Here is a 19,565-nt window from a genome sequence, read left to right on the forward strand (position 1 = left end):
TTTCCATTGTCTTGCTATGTTTCAATTGCAGGACAGTTGCAGGATATATTTTATTTTCCTTTTTCATCGTAAAACGTAATCCGTTTACAACAACGTACAATTGCTTAAATTAAACGCGAAATTAATTCATGTATAATTAAGATCTCTTTTCTGACACAGTGAAATTCATCTGCGTGGTAAACGAAAACACTGTTCCATGACAGAGTGTGCTAAAGAAGTTTCGTTGTATCAACGTTAAGATGAAAGCGGACTCCGGTCCGTAATACGGGTGTCTATTCAGCCACGCTGCTTTGATGAACCCAGCTGATAAAACGGCTGTATGCATCTGTTGGGTTATAAAACTGCAAACATAATGAAGACCGTAACAATAAGACAATTGAGGATTCTAAAAAGGAGGTACGGGGTATAAATCTCATTTCGCAGCCAACAGTTTGGCTTAATCCCTTTTCCCAGCCTTTTTTTTTTTTTACCCAAATCCCATCCTATTTCCGACTTTTTCGTCTGTGATTCCCAGTCCCAGGGACCCAAATCCCATTTTCCCAGTGAAAAAAAGGGAAATCCCATTTTCCATTTTAGCCCTTCTGGCCCCTAACGATTAGAAATCAAAACTAGCTGAATGGCGTTATTGCAGCCAGTCGTCATACACCAAGATTTTGTAAACATCAGTTCTTACACTAGAAGCCTTGACAGCTGATACATTCATCGCAGGTCAGACTGCTAATTCAATATACCGGTAATCGTTCGCACACTCTTCTACTGGAGGGAGACGTTGTGAAACAGTGAATTATTTTGCTCATAAACACAACACAAGTATGTAATGTGTAGACTATATATTTTTTTTTTCTTTTTTTTTTTTTTTTTGATCTGTAGTGTAAGTTTAATTGTAATTGTTGTAATTGTTCGAGCAAATTAATAAAAATAAAATAAAAATAAAAAAAATAAACACAACGCTGCTACACTGACCTGACTCGACATTGCCATGTTATGTTTTTCAGTGCCCTTTCCTCGCTCTACCAATGCAGGGCGAAGTTGTTGGAAAATTAATTCAAATGTTAATCCAGGACTTAAATTTAACCACCTCAATTTTTTTTTTACTTTTCAAACTTAAAATGGGTTATTCGCTCTAATTTAAGTTTCGGTAAGTTTGCCGCGTATCGAGATCAGTCAAATTAAAAAATTGAACTGAAAGAAAAACATTAATTAACAGAAGTCATATCTATAACTTGTAAAACGGAATTAAAAGTTGACGCTAAGTTACGATGGACTACTATCCCGTCTGGGAGGTGGAGGGAAAAATAGCAACCATCCGCTTGAATTCATGCCATCAATATTTTCCTGGACTCCCTGTCAACTACGCTAACAAGCTACACCTTCAAAAACTGTTTTGGGAATTGCAGATGCAATATATCAAATAAGAGAGACGGTGTTTCATCAGGATATCCAAACACCGAGAAGGGAGTTGAAAATACGACGCGCATCGGAGTATTTTTGACGAAATTCGAGGTCTTTGGATAGCCGATGAAACACTGCCTCAAGTGTTTGATATATCTTCTCAATCGAAAGAAAAACTAGGGAGTAAACAGACAAGTAAAATCATCAAATTCTATGCTAATTAAGACCGGGTATCCAAACCTCCTTCACGGTTTTGATTTTCTTCGTTTTGACTTGATGAGTTATTAATTAGTTTCACCCTGTTTCTGCTTCGTATACTTATTTATTGCACGCCATTTCTCCATAGCAACAAGCCTCAAGTGCTACAAGTGCTACAGTGAAACGTCTTGGAATCAATGCGACGATAACCGACAGAGAGTCACGTGTCCTGAGGAACATGAAGAAGCGTTCTCTAAGGTGTTCTATAATCATGAGCTTCATGGCAGAAAAACTCACACAAAGTTCTGTGAGATAAAATCACAGTGCACGAGTACAAGTAACCCAGTATGTAAAGCTGCGGAGTCTCATAACGCAGAGTGCGAGGTTCATTGTTGCACGCATGACCTGTGTAACGCTGGCTCAGCTACGGCGATCAGCGGGATCCTGCTGGTTGCATGCGCTGTGTTGTTGTTGGTGTCTCTATCGCTGGAAGAGGATTTCAACGCATCAAGGCACTAGAATAGGGAACTTGATGGAGGCTCGATCTGAATATTACTATAACTCTCTTGAACTATTCCAATTTTCTTAGTTGCTTTGTTAATAAAGTATTAAATAGTTCCGATTTGACATGCGAGTTGCAAGTGTCGAGTTGGAGTTACGATTTGGGAGTTTGAGACGAAAGTTCCCACGTGCACTTTTCTTCGCCCAAATTCAATGTCAATTTGTATTACTTTCTTCATAGAAGATGGGGACATTGGACTACTCTAAATGTTGCTGCAGATAAATGGAACTCCTTAGACATTAGGCTCAGAGAATCGCAACAATAGCGGCATTTAAGGGTGGTCTTTCGAAAGCCGCACTTTAATTTGTGGTAACCCTTTGACGCCCAAGTGGCCATATACGGCCACTTAATGGTCGTGCTCTTTGTACCACTTGTGACGTCACCAATTTTGATAAGCAGATAGTAGTACTAGGCTAGGCCTTTCCGCACAATGGTCAGGTTTAGATATCGACGACATTCCGACGTCGCAAATCGAAAAACGTTATCAGTTTTGGTACAAAAACGGTGGTAAAATGGTCCATTACGCCAATGATTGATCAAGGTCCATTTCTAGGCTTCGCCCGTGATTAACATCCAACTTTTCACGGCAGCCAGAAAGAACATACCACGCAAAAGGTAGCCAGTGTAAAAGGGCCGAGAAAGACAGAAAGGAAAGGGGCAACAAACAAAATTGAGAACGGTTAATGGCAACAAAAAAAAAAAAAAAAAAAAAAAAAACTTCCAAACCCAAGTCCAAATTTTGGCTTTTGCGCATGCCCGGAATTGAAATTTTGCTCAATTTTGTGCCTAATCCTCGAAAAATCTCTCCTTTTAATTTAGTAAAAAAAAAAAGTTTTCTTAGCAAAACTTAGGCTTATTTAGCGTCATGGCAGCTAAAAAACCTGACTAAACGGTTAAAAACGGTATTTTTTGGCTAAAGTTTGGTATCCAAAGGGTTAATGTAGTAAGCATAATGCATAGTTCTTTTTTAATATTGTCTCCTTTTGTTCTTATCTATTAATACGTTTATATTTTTAGTTCTGCATAGCTAAATATTAGTTTAGATTAATCTTAATTGAGGACCCTTCTGTTAATCAATCGGTGACGTAGGCCTCCTCATTAAAGATTATTATTTATTATCATCATCTTCTTCTTCTTCTTCTTCATCATCATCATCATCATCATCATCATTATTATTCATACCAACGACAGTTTGGCAGGCCAGCCGCGCCCATCGTGGCCTGACTAACAGGGTTGTAGTGTATTTCAGATTGGTGAGCTTCGCATTGCACTGATTACCTTGTAAATGGTTATTGGCTTTACTCAAATGTATCCAAGTACAGCCGTTCAATAGATAACATTGCGTGTGGCTCAAACTAAAAGTAGACTTCATGTACGAGGGTATGACGCATGCCACAGTTCTCAATTGTGCATCAATTCCTACTTTATTCAGACGGTGTCCACGTAATAGGCAACACTGATAAACAGAGTTTGTGTCCCTCTAAAACTTTCTCCTTCTCGCTTCTCAACATTCCCTTAAACCTTATTGCATTTTGTAAAGTTTGATTAGTGGAATGGTGAAGTGGGCACTTCTTTGTTCCATCACTGGCTCACCTCTAAAATCTTTTCAAGAAAGTGCCTTCTCTGTTGTCTCAACTCGACTCAACAGACATGGCGTTGAACTTCATCAGGTCCTGTTTAAGCCTACACCCTTTGTTTACACGTTGCTTATGTACAAAAATATCTGACGTGTTTCTATAAATGAGCTCGAATTTGTCCCATACCTGATAAAGCACAACAGTCACTCCAGACGTGAAATCTCGTGTTTCAAAACAATTTAAATCCTACGTATTTTACCAATGCTACAGACCTTACTTAGCTTGCCACAGCAAGATGGCGGATCGCAAAAAAACCAGTCTGTTTTCACAAACATTAATTCATTACAGTCAAACCAAGTGAAGCGTACCCCTCAAGATTACATCAATGAATTGACTATTTGAATATTGAACCTGCTAGTCGTTTCAAGAATACAAAAATGAATTGATTATTAGAATATGGAACCCACTAGTCATTTCGGGAATGCAACAATGAATTGACTTTTTGAATTCGGAACCAGTTAACCGTATTCTTGGAACGAGCGAGAGAGTTCAATATTTGAATAATCAATTCATTACGTAATCTTGAGGGGTACGCGTCACTTGGTTTGATTGTAAGTCTATGCAAATCAACCATAGTTGATAGAGGGAAACGGTTGTGAAGCCCGGTAAACATCAAAGGAGCAAACAAAGATGCCAAGATTTATGTTGAGAGGTCCACGACCGTGCACAATCTTTTGTTTTGCGTTCATACACCGTGATGCATGAGTTACGTAATCAAAACATTAGTTACGTAATCACAAACATATTGGTTAGTTCCTCGGTCAGTGGTAAACAAATATCTTGTTTTGTGCACGTTCAAGGCCAAAAAAGAGAACAAAAACATTCAACAAAGAACTTTGTCGAGTCTCATAACCATTGCCCTCTAGTAACTATGATTCAACCCAGTAGCCCTTTAATTGCACGGTTAGCTCTATTCCTATTTGCATAACATTGTAATTCAACATGGATGCGACGCAATATTAGGGCTGAAACTGCAAAATCGCCGGAAATTGGCTGACTATCGGCCTGTTCATGAAGTATGTAAGAAATTTTGAACAATTGTTTTTTTGTTTCATTGCGGAAAGAAGATATGTCTACCCTCGAGGGTAGACATATTTGAATTATGAATTGGCGCTTTAGAGTCATCGAAACATATACAAGCAAGAACACCCACGAATTTGGCTTTCTATCTCAAGTCTACAAGGTTTGAACCGGAACGGAAATTTCTTTGAAAATCACTGACCCCCAACTAACCCAATCACTGATGACCACTTGTGGGCACAACTAATTGCATTCCAAACTGTCAAAGTGTCAGTGATCACAACTTTTGATCTTCGACCAATCTTTATTGCCAACAGCGTGCTTTATTGGTTATGCATATACTGTACTGACTATACTGCTCAATGATGTATTAGCGCGCAAACAGACTGCTCCCAAACTCTGAGAGTCCGATACTAAAGGTAAGTCTCATTTGATTCTCTCGAGTGTCATCCGGGGCCTGTTTCTCGAAAGCCCCGCAATCTTTTCGGGCCCGAAAAGCCATTTTTAGTTAATCGGTATTTAAAGACAGAGAGGTGTACACGCCTGAAATTTCTTGTATGAAGAGAACCTCTGTTCGTATTAAGAACATATGTATAAAACAGTTCTCTAGTCAAAAGGTTTAAGATTTTGTTACGGCTTTTTGGGGTGGGAAAACCTTTCGGGACCTTCGAGAAACGACCCGCCTGGTCTTTTCGATGAAATTACGTAATCAGTGTGCGATACCAAGTTCAGCTTATATTAGTGGTCTGTGCGTTCTTGTCTGTAGACTTCTGAGATTTAGCTGTTAGGACTGTTAAGTTTTCGTTTGGTAAGAATTAACTTTCGGTGACAGGTACCGGTTTGCTTTTCCGGCTACTGTTCGGAGATGCCTCATGACAGACCTAATTATGGTAAAGTTGGTCCTGAAGTTGAAACGAAGCGAGTAAGCGGGATTTTCGGAGCTATCGTCTAGTCTTTGTTCGATTACCGAGGCTAGACTATTTGACCTTAAACGTGAATAATCACGAAAGAAACCTTCTATTGATTTAGCAGGTTGGTACTTGTCTTATTAACAAAAAAAACAAGAAATATCATCCACAGAAATCAACGGTGTATAATTCAAATATTTGTCTACTTGTATGACTGACTAGCTGATCCGATGGGATCAGTTTTCAGTAGGGATACCCTTATTTTTTCACGCAATTTCACGCAATTCTTTCGCAAAATTTCCACAATGAAGGTATCAAAATCGGAGATATCGTTGACTGACAACTCCTAACCGGCAAACTTCTTAAATATTCGCTTCTTGGCATGAATTAATTCGTATTACTAAACTGCATGCGAACGAATCTACGTTCTGACGCATAGATATTTTACAATAACAACGTGAAAAATTTTATTTAGTGTGAGGAGAGAAAATCATATCGTTCAGCTTATTCTATAATTTCGCTTTCGCTAGCAAATATATAGAAACTTTTCAGTAGCTTTACGTAATCACTAGGAATTATGTTTCGGCTTAAATAATCCCGCCTTGTAAAATATTCTTTGGTTACATTCTGGTTATATTCTGGTTAGGCCCCGGTGGTGGGACGCCGGATACCACTATCCTGTATTGGTTATGTTTCACGTTCTGAGTACGTTACTGGATTTAAACTCTACCGTTGGACCCAAGTAACTGCGTATTCTCTGTCTTCCCGTTGGTTTGTTTTGCTGTAACAGATCCCGAAACCTCTAGGAGTCTGACAAACTCCGTCGCTGCAAGCGTGTTTCTTTCTGCATTGTTGCAACAAGGATAACAACTTAAGCGGCCCAAAAACCTGTTATCACATTAATGTCATTGTACCTGATATGCCTGAGTCCGCAACGGTTGCCATTCTCCTTTCCGCATTTTTGACACTCATTCCAAGCATACAATAGCGCTTATATCCTTCACTTTGATATCTTCTTTAATTAATAAACAATGAGAGTTACTCTTTACGTTTGTCAAATGATGGCCTCTCCGCATTCCACGTCCAGGCATTCCTGCTCCAGATTCTGACTGATTTACTCTTTCAGTCTCTACCATTAAGCTATAAACCCTTTCGATCATTTCCGTTACAAAGTCATCAATATCCATGTTACTATAATTCTCTGCAGGCAGTTTAATCTACTGATTAGGTAAAGCTGGAACTCTCCTTCGCACTATTTTGTGTACGGCACGTTTACCAGCCTATCAGCTCTCCTTTTTAAGACAAACTCTTGTCCCCAGTTCTGGAACTAGTTGTAACACGTTCTAAAAACAAATGGGATATTCTAAAACGCAATTTCTGAAACAAATAAAGGAAATCGGCTTAATTTTTTCCAGATAAAGTTAACAAATCTGCTATTAAATGCCCTTTTCGGCTACTTTTTTGCCAGAGTGGTAAACATTTTGCCACAATTTTGCATTAAGTGCTTAAATTTTGCCACGAAAATTGAAAATGTTAGCTGGTAAGAAATGGGTAAATAACTGAAAACTTTACCAGGATCGGAGCTTTGAAGACAGCTATGGTAAAACTGTCACGAAAAGTTAAGATTTTTGCCAAGATCTAGATGAGTTGCAAGAATCAGCTTAAAAGAGGAGTTTTCTGCAAGGAAGGCAACAAATATGGTAAAAAGTAAGCCTAAATATTTATTTTTTGGTAAAAAGGTTGTAAGAGGCAGCTTTCTCTTGGCATAAAGAACGCGAATTTTGTTAATTTTGCCAATTTTAAAAGCGATTGGCAAATTTATCGATAATTGAGGTAATCTCTGTCAATTTCTTCTTCTACGAAACATCTGGCAAGGTACATGGAAATTTCCATGTACCTTGTAACGAAACACATGGCAAGGTACATGGAAAGTTCCTTATACCTCGCAACAAAACACATGGCAAGGTACATAGGAGTTTCCATGTACCTTGCAACGAAACACATGGCAAGGTACATGGAAATTTCCATGTACCTTAACGTGTGTGGTGTAGGAAGGTACATGGAAATTGCCATGTACCTTAACATGTGTAGTACAGGAAGGTACATGGAAATTTCCATGTACCTTAACGTGTGTGGGGTAGGAAGGTACATGGAAATTTCCATGTACCTTAACATGTGTAGTACAGGAAGGTACATGGAAATTTCCATGGACCTTAACGTGTGTAGTGTAGGAAGGTACATGGAAATTTCCATGTACCTTAACATGTGTAGAACAGGAAGGTACATGGAAATTTCCATGTACCGTAGCATGTGTAGTGCAATTTTTCTTTTTACCTGCGTTTGAAAGAAATTATGCTCTTTGAGGTAAATTTTACCATATGAAGTGACTTTGTTGCACAATTTAACTTCTTCTTTAGAAATCTTGCCAGCCTTACTTCGCTTTTGACCGCACCTGGTAAAAATGTTACTGAAGTGGCTCATTATCGCCAAAATATCGGCGTTTTAGAATATCCCATTTGCTTTTAGAACGTGTTTTGTATTTTAATATACGTAAAGACAAGAAACTAAAATAAAACCTGAATTGAGTTGAAACTAATAACATCGTGAACAGCTTGTAGCTTCAAACAAGTAGCTATATAGGATCTATTGTTCATAATTGTCCGGTCACTTAAATGCGTTAATTAATACAAAGAACAAAGCTTAAATAAATTATCATCACCACTGTATTGAGCTTATGCTTACATGTACTAAGTTTAAAGTGCACCTAGCCCCCAATTTTTTTTTTCGCTAAAATGAATCTAAATGTTATTTGAAATACTTCTGCGAAAAATTTTTTGGATTCGGTTAAATCCTCGATTTTCTGTGCCCCGACGAAATCTCGAAAATAGCCCCAAAACACCGCCATTTTGTTTCACGACCGAGTTTGAGGAGAATGGGTCCAGCGGCTGTTGTGACGTCTACCCAGGAAGGTCGAATATGTCACTTCCTCTCATTTCCTTCAGGATGGTGCAATACAGATTCGAAAAGTGCGCAGAAATGCCTTCCAGAAGTGCTATCGGCTGTTGTAGCAATATCCCAGATCTAAAAAAGATATCCTGTACAATTTACTGGCGATGATCGGTCAATGGAACAGTAAAGACATAAACGATGGTTGATTTTGTCGAACCGAAACAAGCGAACTGAGTCTGTGAGAACCATTGGAGAACTCTCACTGGAATTTGTATCACAGACTATCAAATGCTATTTTCAAAATTTCCTGCTTAAAGCCAACCAGCAGTTTGTCGAAATACTACCGACAACCTATATCTTCCAGTCCCGCAGTATTTGTAAAATAGCCGGCAAAGTTGAGTGATCAATCAAGAAGCGTTGCGACCAAATATACTGATGTGTAAATAGGTCGCAACTGTACGCCGCCAACCATCACTTATTTCTCTTGCAATTTAGATAAAAGTCGAAGATTAATCCTGTAGAATTACATGATAACGAAACTGTTACACTCACAGAGTTTTTCGAAGATCTGGAAATCAGCAGTGCGATAAACATTCTATACAATAGTGTCGAAAATATGACCGCGTAACATTATCTGCGGACCGCTTAGGGAACACATCCTTTTCGCTTATCCGACGAATTTTACTGCAAACTTTGAGAAAAATTTACGTTGGTTATTTGGAGTTACGACTTAAAACGTTTGACAATGTGAAATCGGTAATTGTATGAAATGTTTCCTTCCGCCTTTGCTTCCCACAGCTTCAAAAATACAGTTCCAAACAATTCTACGATTTTCAATCGATCGAAGCCAGTGTTTTGGAGGTCATCAAGTCTCGAAAACTGCAATACTTACGTCGCTCTTATAAACATGAAGCATTCCAGAAAGTAAAACACAAACTGGATTTAATAGAACAACCATACCTTGACAAAATTATATTCTCGCTAAGGAAAAATGTAAACGGGCTGTAAACACGCGTGGGAGTCTAGTGTTTAGGTGACGAAATAACCATCCAAAGCAGTCCTTGACTTTTTTTTCCTGCTTTTCGTTTGCCTGCTCCTCCACTTCGTATCTGGCTTTCCATTCCTAATATGCAAGCAGCTCGTCCGCAAAGAAGTCTTCCCCGTCGTCGCTTGAAATATTGCAAATTGTTCTCAAAGCTCTAAGTAGCGGGTTCACAGTTGTCGAACGTGCTCGATCGAAGTTTATTTCGGTGTCTTCCGAGTTGAAACCTAACTCTGACTCCAGAGACGAAAAAGAAATGATTCTGAAACAAAACTTGGACGTTTCAGTCCCAAAATAAATTGGAACGATTAGTTTTGTTTTCCATTTTCTCGAGCAAATACAGAGAACTGACTGAGACGCCATTGTGTTTGGTTCCTGGGTAGACGTCATCAGCAACCGCCACCCCAGACTCCCTGAAACGCGGTCGTGTAACACTTCAGGCGCGACTTTGAAAGGGCATAGAAAATCGAGGATTCAACCAAATTCAAAAATTTTTTCGCCCAAATGCCTCAAATAACAAGTGGATTCGTTTTAGGGTTAGGTGCACTTTAACTTTTCTTATAATTATTTCCAGGGGCATATATGGTAGTTGACTTCATAGGATCTTTTAGCCTTGCAACGTAGAAGCCTACAGCAAAATAAGTTGGTGGAAATCTCGGCTGATTGAAATGTTAGAAGAACGAGACACCACGCAATGCTTTGGGGAAATATCATGGTTCTTTACGGGAAAACGTTTCAAGGATAGTTCATGGTCATGGATCGTGTGTGTTTCAGCAGCGGTTTGTAATTCTGTTAACCTTGGCATGGTTCTCAGCTTTGGTGTGTTGTTCCCAGTTTTGATGGACTACTTTGACGAGACCAGAGAGAGAACAGGTTAGTGAAGTTAGTCTTGTAGCTGTGTTGTCGACAAGCGGGAGGTCTTTGCAAATTGTACTGTCGTACAAGTGTATCATATGTGCCGGTAGTCGAGTTCAGTGCTGTTGATTCGTTTCTGAATGACGCTTAAAAGCTACTGATTTAAAAAAAAATGCTGAACATTTCCTTTTAGGAACATTGACAGGTTCAAAATTACAGGGCCATACATTCAGCCGAGGACGGGTTTGATTTCACACTACAATCAGCAAAATTTACTCGAAAAGTAGTGCTGAGCTTCGCCCCTCGAAAATCCACTTTGTTTTGAGAGGATGCAAGTGGACTCTACAGTACAGTTTAAATACCGTGATCACAAAAGTCCGAAACCCTGATGTAGAACTCTATTCTCCTAACACAGTAGAGAGAAGAACCAAACTGTATAGAAAACATTGTCCTATGTCCAGTTCGTCCCAACTGAACATCTCAAGTCCGTTGTATGTTATGCTTTTCTTTGTTTTGTTTTTCTCCAGTTCTGTCGACCCATAACATCGACTCTGAGACTAATCGTTTCTTACTGAGGATCAGCATTTAAAACTGAAATTCATTTCCCTTTATCGCAAATATCGCCAAATTCCAAAATTTTGGCAAGCAAAATGTAGCTACTATCATTGATTGAAAAACGTTTTTATTTTCAGCTTTTGTTGGCTCAATCGGTCTGGGCATGGTATGGTTTGCAAGTCCGCTGGCAGGCTATCTGTGCGATCGCTTTGGTTGCCGCATCACATGTTTCTTGGGAGGCACGCTGTGCATTGCGGGTCTGGTGTCGACATCATTCGTCCAGAGCTTCACAGTGATGTACTTCACGTACAGCGCCTTGTACGGTTTAGGAACTTGCTTTATATACAATCCTTGCTTTCTTGTAATTGCTAATTATTTTACAGAGAAGTTGTCCGTAGCTACTGGCGTTGTTTCGTTGGGCGCAAGTGTAGGAGTCCTCTACAGCGGACCTTTGCTCCAAGTCCTCTTAGACTCGTTCGAATGGAGAAACACTTTCAGAATAATGGCAGCAACGTATGCCCTTGTGTGTATTTTGAGTCTGAATTTCAATCCATATGTAGAAGAAATAACAACAGTGGAGAACTTAAACACTGAAAAGAACAACAAAGAGGAAGTAATAGTTGACAAGACAGGCATCTCTCTTTACTGCAGTGTGTGGAGCTTTCCTGCTTACACCGTTGTTGTGACGTCGCTCACGTTTGCCAGTTTTGGGATGTATATTCCTTACATCAACCTGGTATGTTAATTTCAAATAGCTTGTTATTGTCAGTTAGGACGAGTTTACCCTAAAATAATTAGGTTATTCGCTTTCGATTTTTATGCATGGTAGAAATCTCGAACTCAAAATCTAATTGTTAAATGTGGGTTAAATATTTTTTTTTTTTAAGCCACGGTCATGCTACACTTTGCCTCGCTTTTACAAGAAACTGTATGTATGCATACATGGTGTAGGAGAACGACTGCTTCGAAAACAAATTCGCTAGAGTTTCCGGCTCCTTAGTGTCATGTAACAAACAGCAAGGTAATATACGTTTCCTAACCTGGAGCTCTTTTTGCGCATGAAAAAGAAACCGAAATCTCTGGGACCGCGAATGGGACACCACACAGATTTCTGTGCTGTTAAATCAACTTCGAATTCATGGCCGTTTTTGGCCGTCAAACTTTCGGACACTGGACTGAGCGCACGAGAAAAGTGTCTCCGTTTACTTAAGATCACTTTCCAAACTTTGTTAAATAAGAACTTCTTAAGAGGTTATTGTTAATTTTTTTCTAGGTCAAGTACTGTGAAGACATTGGAATCTCTGCGCAGAAAGCTTCTCGGCTGTTCATTTTTATCGGCCTTGCGTCATGTGTCGCGCGCCTGATGACGGGAAAACTGTGTAACAACAAAAGAGTTAATCCAGTGTACGTTTATCAATCATGCTTAGTAACAGCTGGTCTCGCCGCATTTATGCTGCCCTTCACCACAAAATACTGGAGCCTTATCGTTTTCAGTGTCATTTATGGATTTAGTGATGGTATTTTCATAACAAGCCAGTGTTTTATTCTACTGACGTGTGTGGACAGCAAGAGAACAACGGCCGCTTTCTGCATCAACAATGTGTTGTATTCGTTTTCTGCGGCCGCTGGTGGACCAGTTGCTGGTGAGTTAATAATGTTACTTCAAACCGAGTGCGAGAATTGTCCAGGGGGAGCACAGACCTGAGGTCCTCACAGAAAATACAGTACGTTTTGAGCGCAGTGTGTTCGGTAGAAAAAGACAAAAGGCCATTTAGCTCTTCCAATGTGGCCCCGAACTATAACCCTAGGCAAATTTCATAAAACTCGGCGATCGTGATGGCAGTGAAACAAACTTGAAGGGAAGGAAATTTTTTTTAGAAATCCAGGGTTCTTGAAATATGGTGGGATACCACAGTAGAAACTCTGTCAGTAAAACTCTGAGGAAACCTCTTTTGGGGATCTTTCAAGCTCGTTTCTTGAGATATTTTCTTTTCTTTTCTTCAGCCTTGATAGCGGACCACACAGGGAGCTATATCTACTCATTCTACATGACTGGAGGAGTACTGTTTGCTGCTTTCCTGATACCAGTAATAATGATTTACATCAACTGAAGAAAGTCCAAAGTTCACCCACAGACCTCGGAAGTAGAAGAAGACGAAGAGAAGAAGGTTGCTGATACAATATCAAAGGCGTTTCAGACTGAGGAGGGGCAAAACTTTGGAATGGAGCGCCGTGATGGAGCCTTGACGAGAATGCGCAGTTCTAGCACAAACGCCTAGTTTTCATTAACGTGTATTTCACTCATCCTAGCATAGGGTCCAAAAGGAGCAGGAATGGCGCAGTGGTGAGAGCGCTCACCTCCTACCGATGTCGATCGGTTTCAGGATTCCGGCCCGGTACTATATGTGGGTTGAGTTTGTTATTAGTTCTCACCTTGCTCCGGCGATTTTTCTCTGGGTTCTCCGGTTTTCCTCCTTCCACAGAAACCAACATCTTCAAATTCCAATTCGACCAGGATAGATGACCTGCATGAAAACCAGCTAAGAGTGACGTGGTTTTCTCTCTAAATATTGCAACTTATCTATTATCTCCCTCGTTCATAAAAATGAGCCCATTCCACCGATAAGTAGCGTTTAAAATGTTGGCTACGTACTGAGAAACTTGGACTCTAGCAATGTCATTAAGGACGTTCGCGCGAAAATTTTCCAACATTGATTTTTTTTAGACTTTTACCACTGTAAGATGATGAGTTATTTATGTCAGAAATGTTAAAAAATAGGGGGTCACCGTCGTGACTAACTGGGACTCTAGAAATGTCATTAAACCGGAGGGTCCTATGGCTATCATGATATACGCCAAATGTACATAGTTATTATCTGGTAGAACTGGTATATGCCGGTGAAAGTATGAAATTCGGTACCGTTAGCAATCGAACAATATCCAAGGTAGCAGGATTCAATTGAACGCATTTGAACTTAAATTGCGAGAGTCTGATAACCAAACATTGTCATTTAACACAATGTAAGCTTTGAGGACGACAGTGCGAGTGTATTTTTCAAGATCATTACAGTTGTGTTAATACAGTCACGAGGAGATATTTACAGTAGGAATAACTTGCGTCCCCTCTTGAGGAACATAAAAAAAGGGATTTAATTTACGAAAGGTATAGCCTGCGAAGACAGACGTATTTCCGGCTGCCACTTGGTTCCGCGTTTTTCATGTAAATTTAAGGTTACAGTATACCTTCGGGTCGGCAATTTTCTTCAAATTTGGATTTTTGGGTCAAAGTAGTGGCCGAAGAATGATCTCATATTTCCGAAAAATATTTTTGAAAAAGGCTAAATATTGGCGGAGAAATGGCGGTTTTACGTTTACGCCGGAAGTAAAAGTTTACCTCTTGATTGACAGCCCTATGGCGCGTATGCAATCAACCGAGACGATTTTCGCGGGAATTACCTGTATGGATATCACGAATTGACTACTCAGTCGATCAGCATTGTTGTTCTGACTACCCAGCATTTTTGGTATTAGGTATAACTCTACTAAGTTATAAGTAAACATAGACCACGTTAAAAACATGGACCAGTTCGAAAAAGCGAAAACAGCGAAGAACGAATGAAAATACATCAATGAGTGAAGAAGCGAAAGTTCGTCACGCGGATGAAGCTATAGCTATCGTATAAGGCGGGCAAAATATTCGTGGTAAGAGAAAAGAAAGGTTCTGTAAAAATTTCGGAACTTGACAGCAATAACAGAGATGTTGACAGAGACTCTTCTGATGAGTCCGATATCGACGAATCGTCGGACTCATTGAGACCATTTGAAATATCATCCATGCACAGTTGACCACACACAGTTGCTTCCCGCGCTTTCTTTTGTTTGTTTTCTTCGCTCAGCCACTCTAGCGTTCTCATCCTTTTTAGCCTTCCCCATTTTGCCAGACCAACTTCAAGAAAATCCGAGCTACAGAAAATCTCTCCGCCTTCGGCGCCTTGAGCACATTGCGAAACACAAGGGTTTTTTAGAGATTCGCGCGTAAATTCCACCAGGAGGTTAACGGTAGTAAACTTTCCCTACACTGATTGGCTCAGTTTTCTGAGAACCCAGTTGAAGGTGTTTGTGGGCGGAGTTTGTTTGCGAAGCAGAAGATTTTTCTTAGTGCTGTTTTCTCGAATAAATTTCGTCACTTGAAGCAGACACTTTAAAGAGTTATAACTCAAAGAGAATTTGTTCAATAGCCCTCAAATTTGGACAGTAGCTAGTTTAACATACAAACTACAAAAGCGTGTCTGGGAATTGTTAATTTCGAAATGCTCTTTCTTCGAGAGCGATTTTTGTACGATCACCCCACATTTTTTTAAACCTATTTCAAAAATGTTCTGTAACTTTTTACTGCGATTAAATATGCCAAAACGCAGACACGTTTTTTAAGCGATTTGGGTCATGAAACCGAGGAAAAAATTAAATTGGCTAAAAACGAAATTGGCTTTGACTTGTAGCTTTCGAAACGTGATTCGGGCGCTCGCATTTAGTGGTCGTGAAAAATTCGACAATTCATTTTATTTCAAATTCTTGATATAGTTTGATAGCCAGCTCTATAAGCTTTAATTTGATATAGGGGTTTAGGTATCTACAGCTTAAACTGCACGCGCTACTGTAACCATAAATGATTGCAGTCTAAATTCAAACTTGTCCTCCGCTGAATGTGTGACCGTCTAATTTTGAACTTGTCAATGTTCCTAGTTAACTGCCCCCCCCCCCCCTTTTTGGGTTTTCGTTCTGTTAAACCACAGCGAAATAAATTTACATTCACCATCCAGCCCTAAGCTTGCTCAACAAGTTGATACCATTTTTGTTGGTTATGACGTCATATTACGTCAAAGACGTCATTTGACCTGCCATCTTGGATCCGCCATCTTGGATTTTACTATTTTCTTAAAAAGTCTAAAAATAGCACAAATTAATATAAAATCTAGCCAGTATGCTTATGAAATGTACAAATTTGTGAATTTCTGCAATTTGATGAAGAAAACCGAAGAAAGCCATGGCAACACACAATTGACATATCAAAATTTCCGCGGAAGATGAATGAACAGTTACTGAAAGTTTCAGCCCCTTAGAGTAAATCGTCGTTTAAAAAATTGAAAAAGCCTTATGGTTAAAACCGTACGGTTAAATCAGTAGATTTTAACGGCGTTAATTAGAAACAAATCCACAGCACTGATCCCTACCGGCACAAATTGACTGGCGGGATGCAAATACCGCGCACTTGTCCACTACACAGCTACAAGACTAACTTCACTAACCTGTTCTCTCTCTGGTCTCGTCGAAGAAGTCCATCAAAACCGGGAACAGAACACCAAAGTTGAGAGCCATACCAAGATTAACAGAATTACAAACTGCTGTTGAAACACACACGATCCATGACCACGAACTATCCCCGAAACGTTCTCCACTAAAGAGCCATGATACTTTCCCAAAGCATTACGTAGTGTCTTGTTGTTCTACCATTTCAACCAGTCGAGATATCGACCAATTTAATTTTCTGTAGGCTACGTCACGATGCTAAAAGTTGTAACATTTTTAAAAGAGATAAGAAATTTCTCCTGGAAAATGGATTAACTGAGCAAGTTTAAAACTATTTAAATTTCGCAACCAAATCATGTCGCATATGATGCGACAAAAATTCTCAAGTTTTCAATTTGTTCACTTCTGTTGTCGATTTAACATTGTCTTTGTAGTTTGAAGTGTTCCACATTCAAAGCTCACGCTACTCAACATGCAACATAATTTAACTTCTGAACATGCATGTTTTCCGTATCCAACCGGAAGCCAGTCAATCACAGTAAATTTAGACTCGGCAATCTATCAAATTTGCCTGAGGCAGGTCACTCTACCCCAGACAGTAATTATAGCGTCGTATTTCATTCTTGCACGCAACACTAATCCAACGGTAATGATTTCATTGTACTTTCAGTGTAGAACGAAATGTACCACATGAATATATTTAAACATCCTATGGAGTTAACTAACCAATAGTTCCTGAAAATAATTATCAGAAAAATTGAACTTAGCACATGTAAGCTTATTCTCGATACCTTGATGATTTATCATGATAATTTATGTAAGGACTTGGAACACGGAGAGGCTTTCGTTTGGCGAAAGTAAAGAGCAACTTTCATCGTTTATTAAAAAAAGGTTTCAAGGTGAAGTATATAAGAAATTCAGGGAGAAAAAAGAAAAAATAATAAGAAAAGAATCGTTCCCATTGTCTTGCTGTTTTTCAATTGCAGGACAGTTGCAGGACATGTTTTATTTTTATTTTTCGTCGTAAAACGTAATCCGTTCACAACAACGTACATTGCTTAAATTAACCGCGAAATTAATTCATGTATAATTAAGATCTCATTTCTGACATAGTGAAATTCATCTGCGCGGTAAACGAAAACACTGTTCCATGACAGAGTGTGCAGGGACAGTCGCAAGGACAAGTGTTAAAGAAGTTTTGTTGTATTAACGTCACGCTGAGAGCGGACTCCCGTCCGTAATACGGCTGTCTATTCAGCTACGCTGCTTTCATGAATCCAACTGATAAAACGGCTGTTTTTTTTTAATATTTGTAGTGTAAGTTTAATTGTAATTGTTGTAATTGTTCGACCAAATTAAAAAAAATAATAAAATAAAAAATAAAAAAATAAACACAGCACTGCTACACTGGCCTGACTCGACATTGCCGCGTTATGGTCTTACAGTGCCCTTTCCTCGCTCTACTAATGCAGGGCGAAGTTGTTGGAAAATTAATTCAAATGCTAATCCAGGACTTAAATTTAAGTCATATCTATAACTTGGAAAACGGAATTAAAAGTTAATTTGACGCTAAGCTACGATGGACATCTATCCCCTCTGGGTATTGGAGGGAAGAACAGCAACCATCCGCTTGAATTCGTGCCATCAATATTTTCCTGGTCTCCGTGTGAACTACACCAACAAGCTGCAGCTTCGTAAGCCGTTTTGGGGGTTGCAGATGTAATATATCAAACACGAGAGACGGTGTTTCATCGGGATATCCAAACACCGAGAAGGGAGTTGAAAATACGACGCGCATCGAAGTATTTTTGACGAAATTCAAGGTGTTTGGTTAGCCGATGAAATACTGTCTCGAGTATTTGATATATCTTCTCAATCGAAAGGAAAACTAAGGAGTAAACAGACAAGTAAAATCATCGAATTCTGTGCTAATTAAGACCGGGTATCCAAACCTCCTTCACGGTTTTGATTTTCTTTGTTTTGACTTGATGAATTATTGAGTTTGAGAAAGACAGATCTTTCTTCAAATCTGTAGCAAATCAGTGCTTGCAGTTTTCACTCTGTTTCTGCTTCGTATACTTATTTATTGCACGCCATTTTTCATAGCAACAAGCCTCAAGTGCTACAAGTGCTACAGTGAAACGTCTTGGAATCAGTGCGACGATAACGGAGAGACAGTCACGTGTCCTGAAGAACACGAAGAAGCGTGCTCTAAGGTGTTCTATAATCATGAGCTTCATGACAGAAAAACTCACATAAAGTTCTGTGAGATAAAATCACAGTGCACGAGTACAAGTAACCCAGTATGTAAAGCTGCCGAGGCTCATAAAGCCCATTGCGAGGTTCATTGCTGCACTCCGCACGACCTGTGTAACGCTGCCTCAGCTACGGCGATCAGCGGGGTCCTGCTGGTTGCATGCGCTGTGTTGTTAGTGGTTTCTCTATCGCTGGAAGAGATTTAAACCCATCAAGTCACTAGAAAAGGGAACTTGCATTGATGGAGGCTCGATTTGAATATTACTAAAATTCTCTTGAACTATTCATATTTTGGAAAAATAGAGAAACGATTTCTGGTTAAAAATTTATTTAAAAACGAGCTTTCGACTACCAGTCTGTAGTCTTTAACGAGTAATAGATAGAAAGCGCGAACGTTAAAATATATACTAAGAAAAGTGTGAAAAAAAACAACAAAATTATAATAAAAACAATAGAAATGCTTGTGTGCGAGTAAAAAAATGCTAATGTTAGGTTCAAAATAAAATTGAATATTGTCTTGGTAATTGTTTCGCATTATTGTCAGCATGGTTCGTAATTGCTGTGTGCCAGGATTCCAAAGTTTTTCTAACACGGAAATTTCCCTTGTCAATCACGCGTGCATTGTCAAAGTCGATGGAATGGTCGTTCAACCAGGCATGGGAAGTAATGTTGGAACCTTTTAAATATTAAAGGTTTTTGTGTTTCTAATATGTTCTTTCTTCCTTGTTTGTAAACATCTACCAGTCTCACTGATATAACTCCACGGACAATCGGCGCATGGGATCTTGTAAACGACATTTGTTTGTAGTTCCGCGGGTGGTCTTGATTTCGGAGAAACAAACTCTTGTTGTAATGTCTTAAGGGGTCTGCTTGTATTCCATTGT

The 19,565-nt window shown here is 39.3% G+C and overlaps 1 protein-coding gene, 1 long non-coding RNA gene and 1 pseudogene across 4 annotated transcripts in view; 2 read left to right on the plus strand and 1 right to left on the minus strand.

Annotated features, from left to right (window-relative positions):
* Positions 1–19,565, minus strand: part of LOC149110390 (uncharacterized) — a 25,883-nt gene continuing 6,318 nt past the window's right edge. The window contains exon 2 of one of the 2 annotated variants that reach the window (XR_016208103.1): positions 1–341. This is a non-coding gene — a long non-coding RNA (uncharacterized LOC149110390). Of the gene's footprint in view, positions 342–17,416; positions 18,873–19,565 lie in introns of those variants that run through there. The other variant, XR_016208104.1, reaches the window with a different exon arrangement.
* Positions 1,110–2,287, plus strand: LOC149110391 (uncharacterized). The gene is made up of 2 exons (XM_089291424.1): positions 1,110–1,113; positions 1,739–2,287. The coding sequence occupies exons 1-2, from the start codon at positions 1,110–1,112 to the stop codon at positions 2,107–2,109; spliced, it is 375 nt and encodes a 124-aa protein (XP_089147550.1). The 3' UTR covers positions 2,110–2,287.
* Positions 10,290–14,182, plus strand: LOC149110392 (monocarboxylate transporter 10-like; annotated as a pseudogene). The gene is made up of 4 exons (XR_016208101.1): positions 10,290–10,581; positions 11,256–11,854; positions 12,392–12,761; positions 13,123–14,182. The product of XR_016208101.1 is annotated as a monocarboxylate transporter 10-like (transcript).

This window comes from Orbicella faveolata, unplaced genomic scaffold, assembly GCF_042242905.1.
Source record: "Orbicella faveolata isolate gen_17 unplaced genomic scaffold, um_ofav_v1 contig_24, whole genome shotgun sequence".
Lineage (NCBI taxonomy): Eukaryota > Metazoa > Cnidaria > Anthozoa > Scleractinia > Merulinidae > Orbicella > Orbicella faveolata.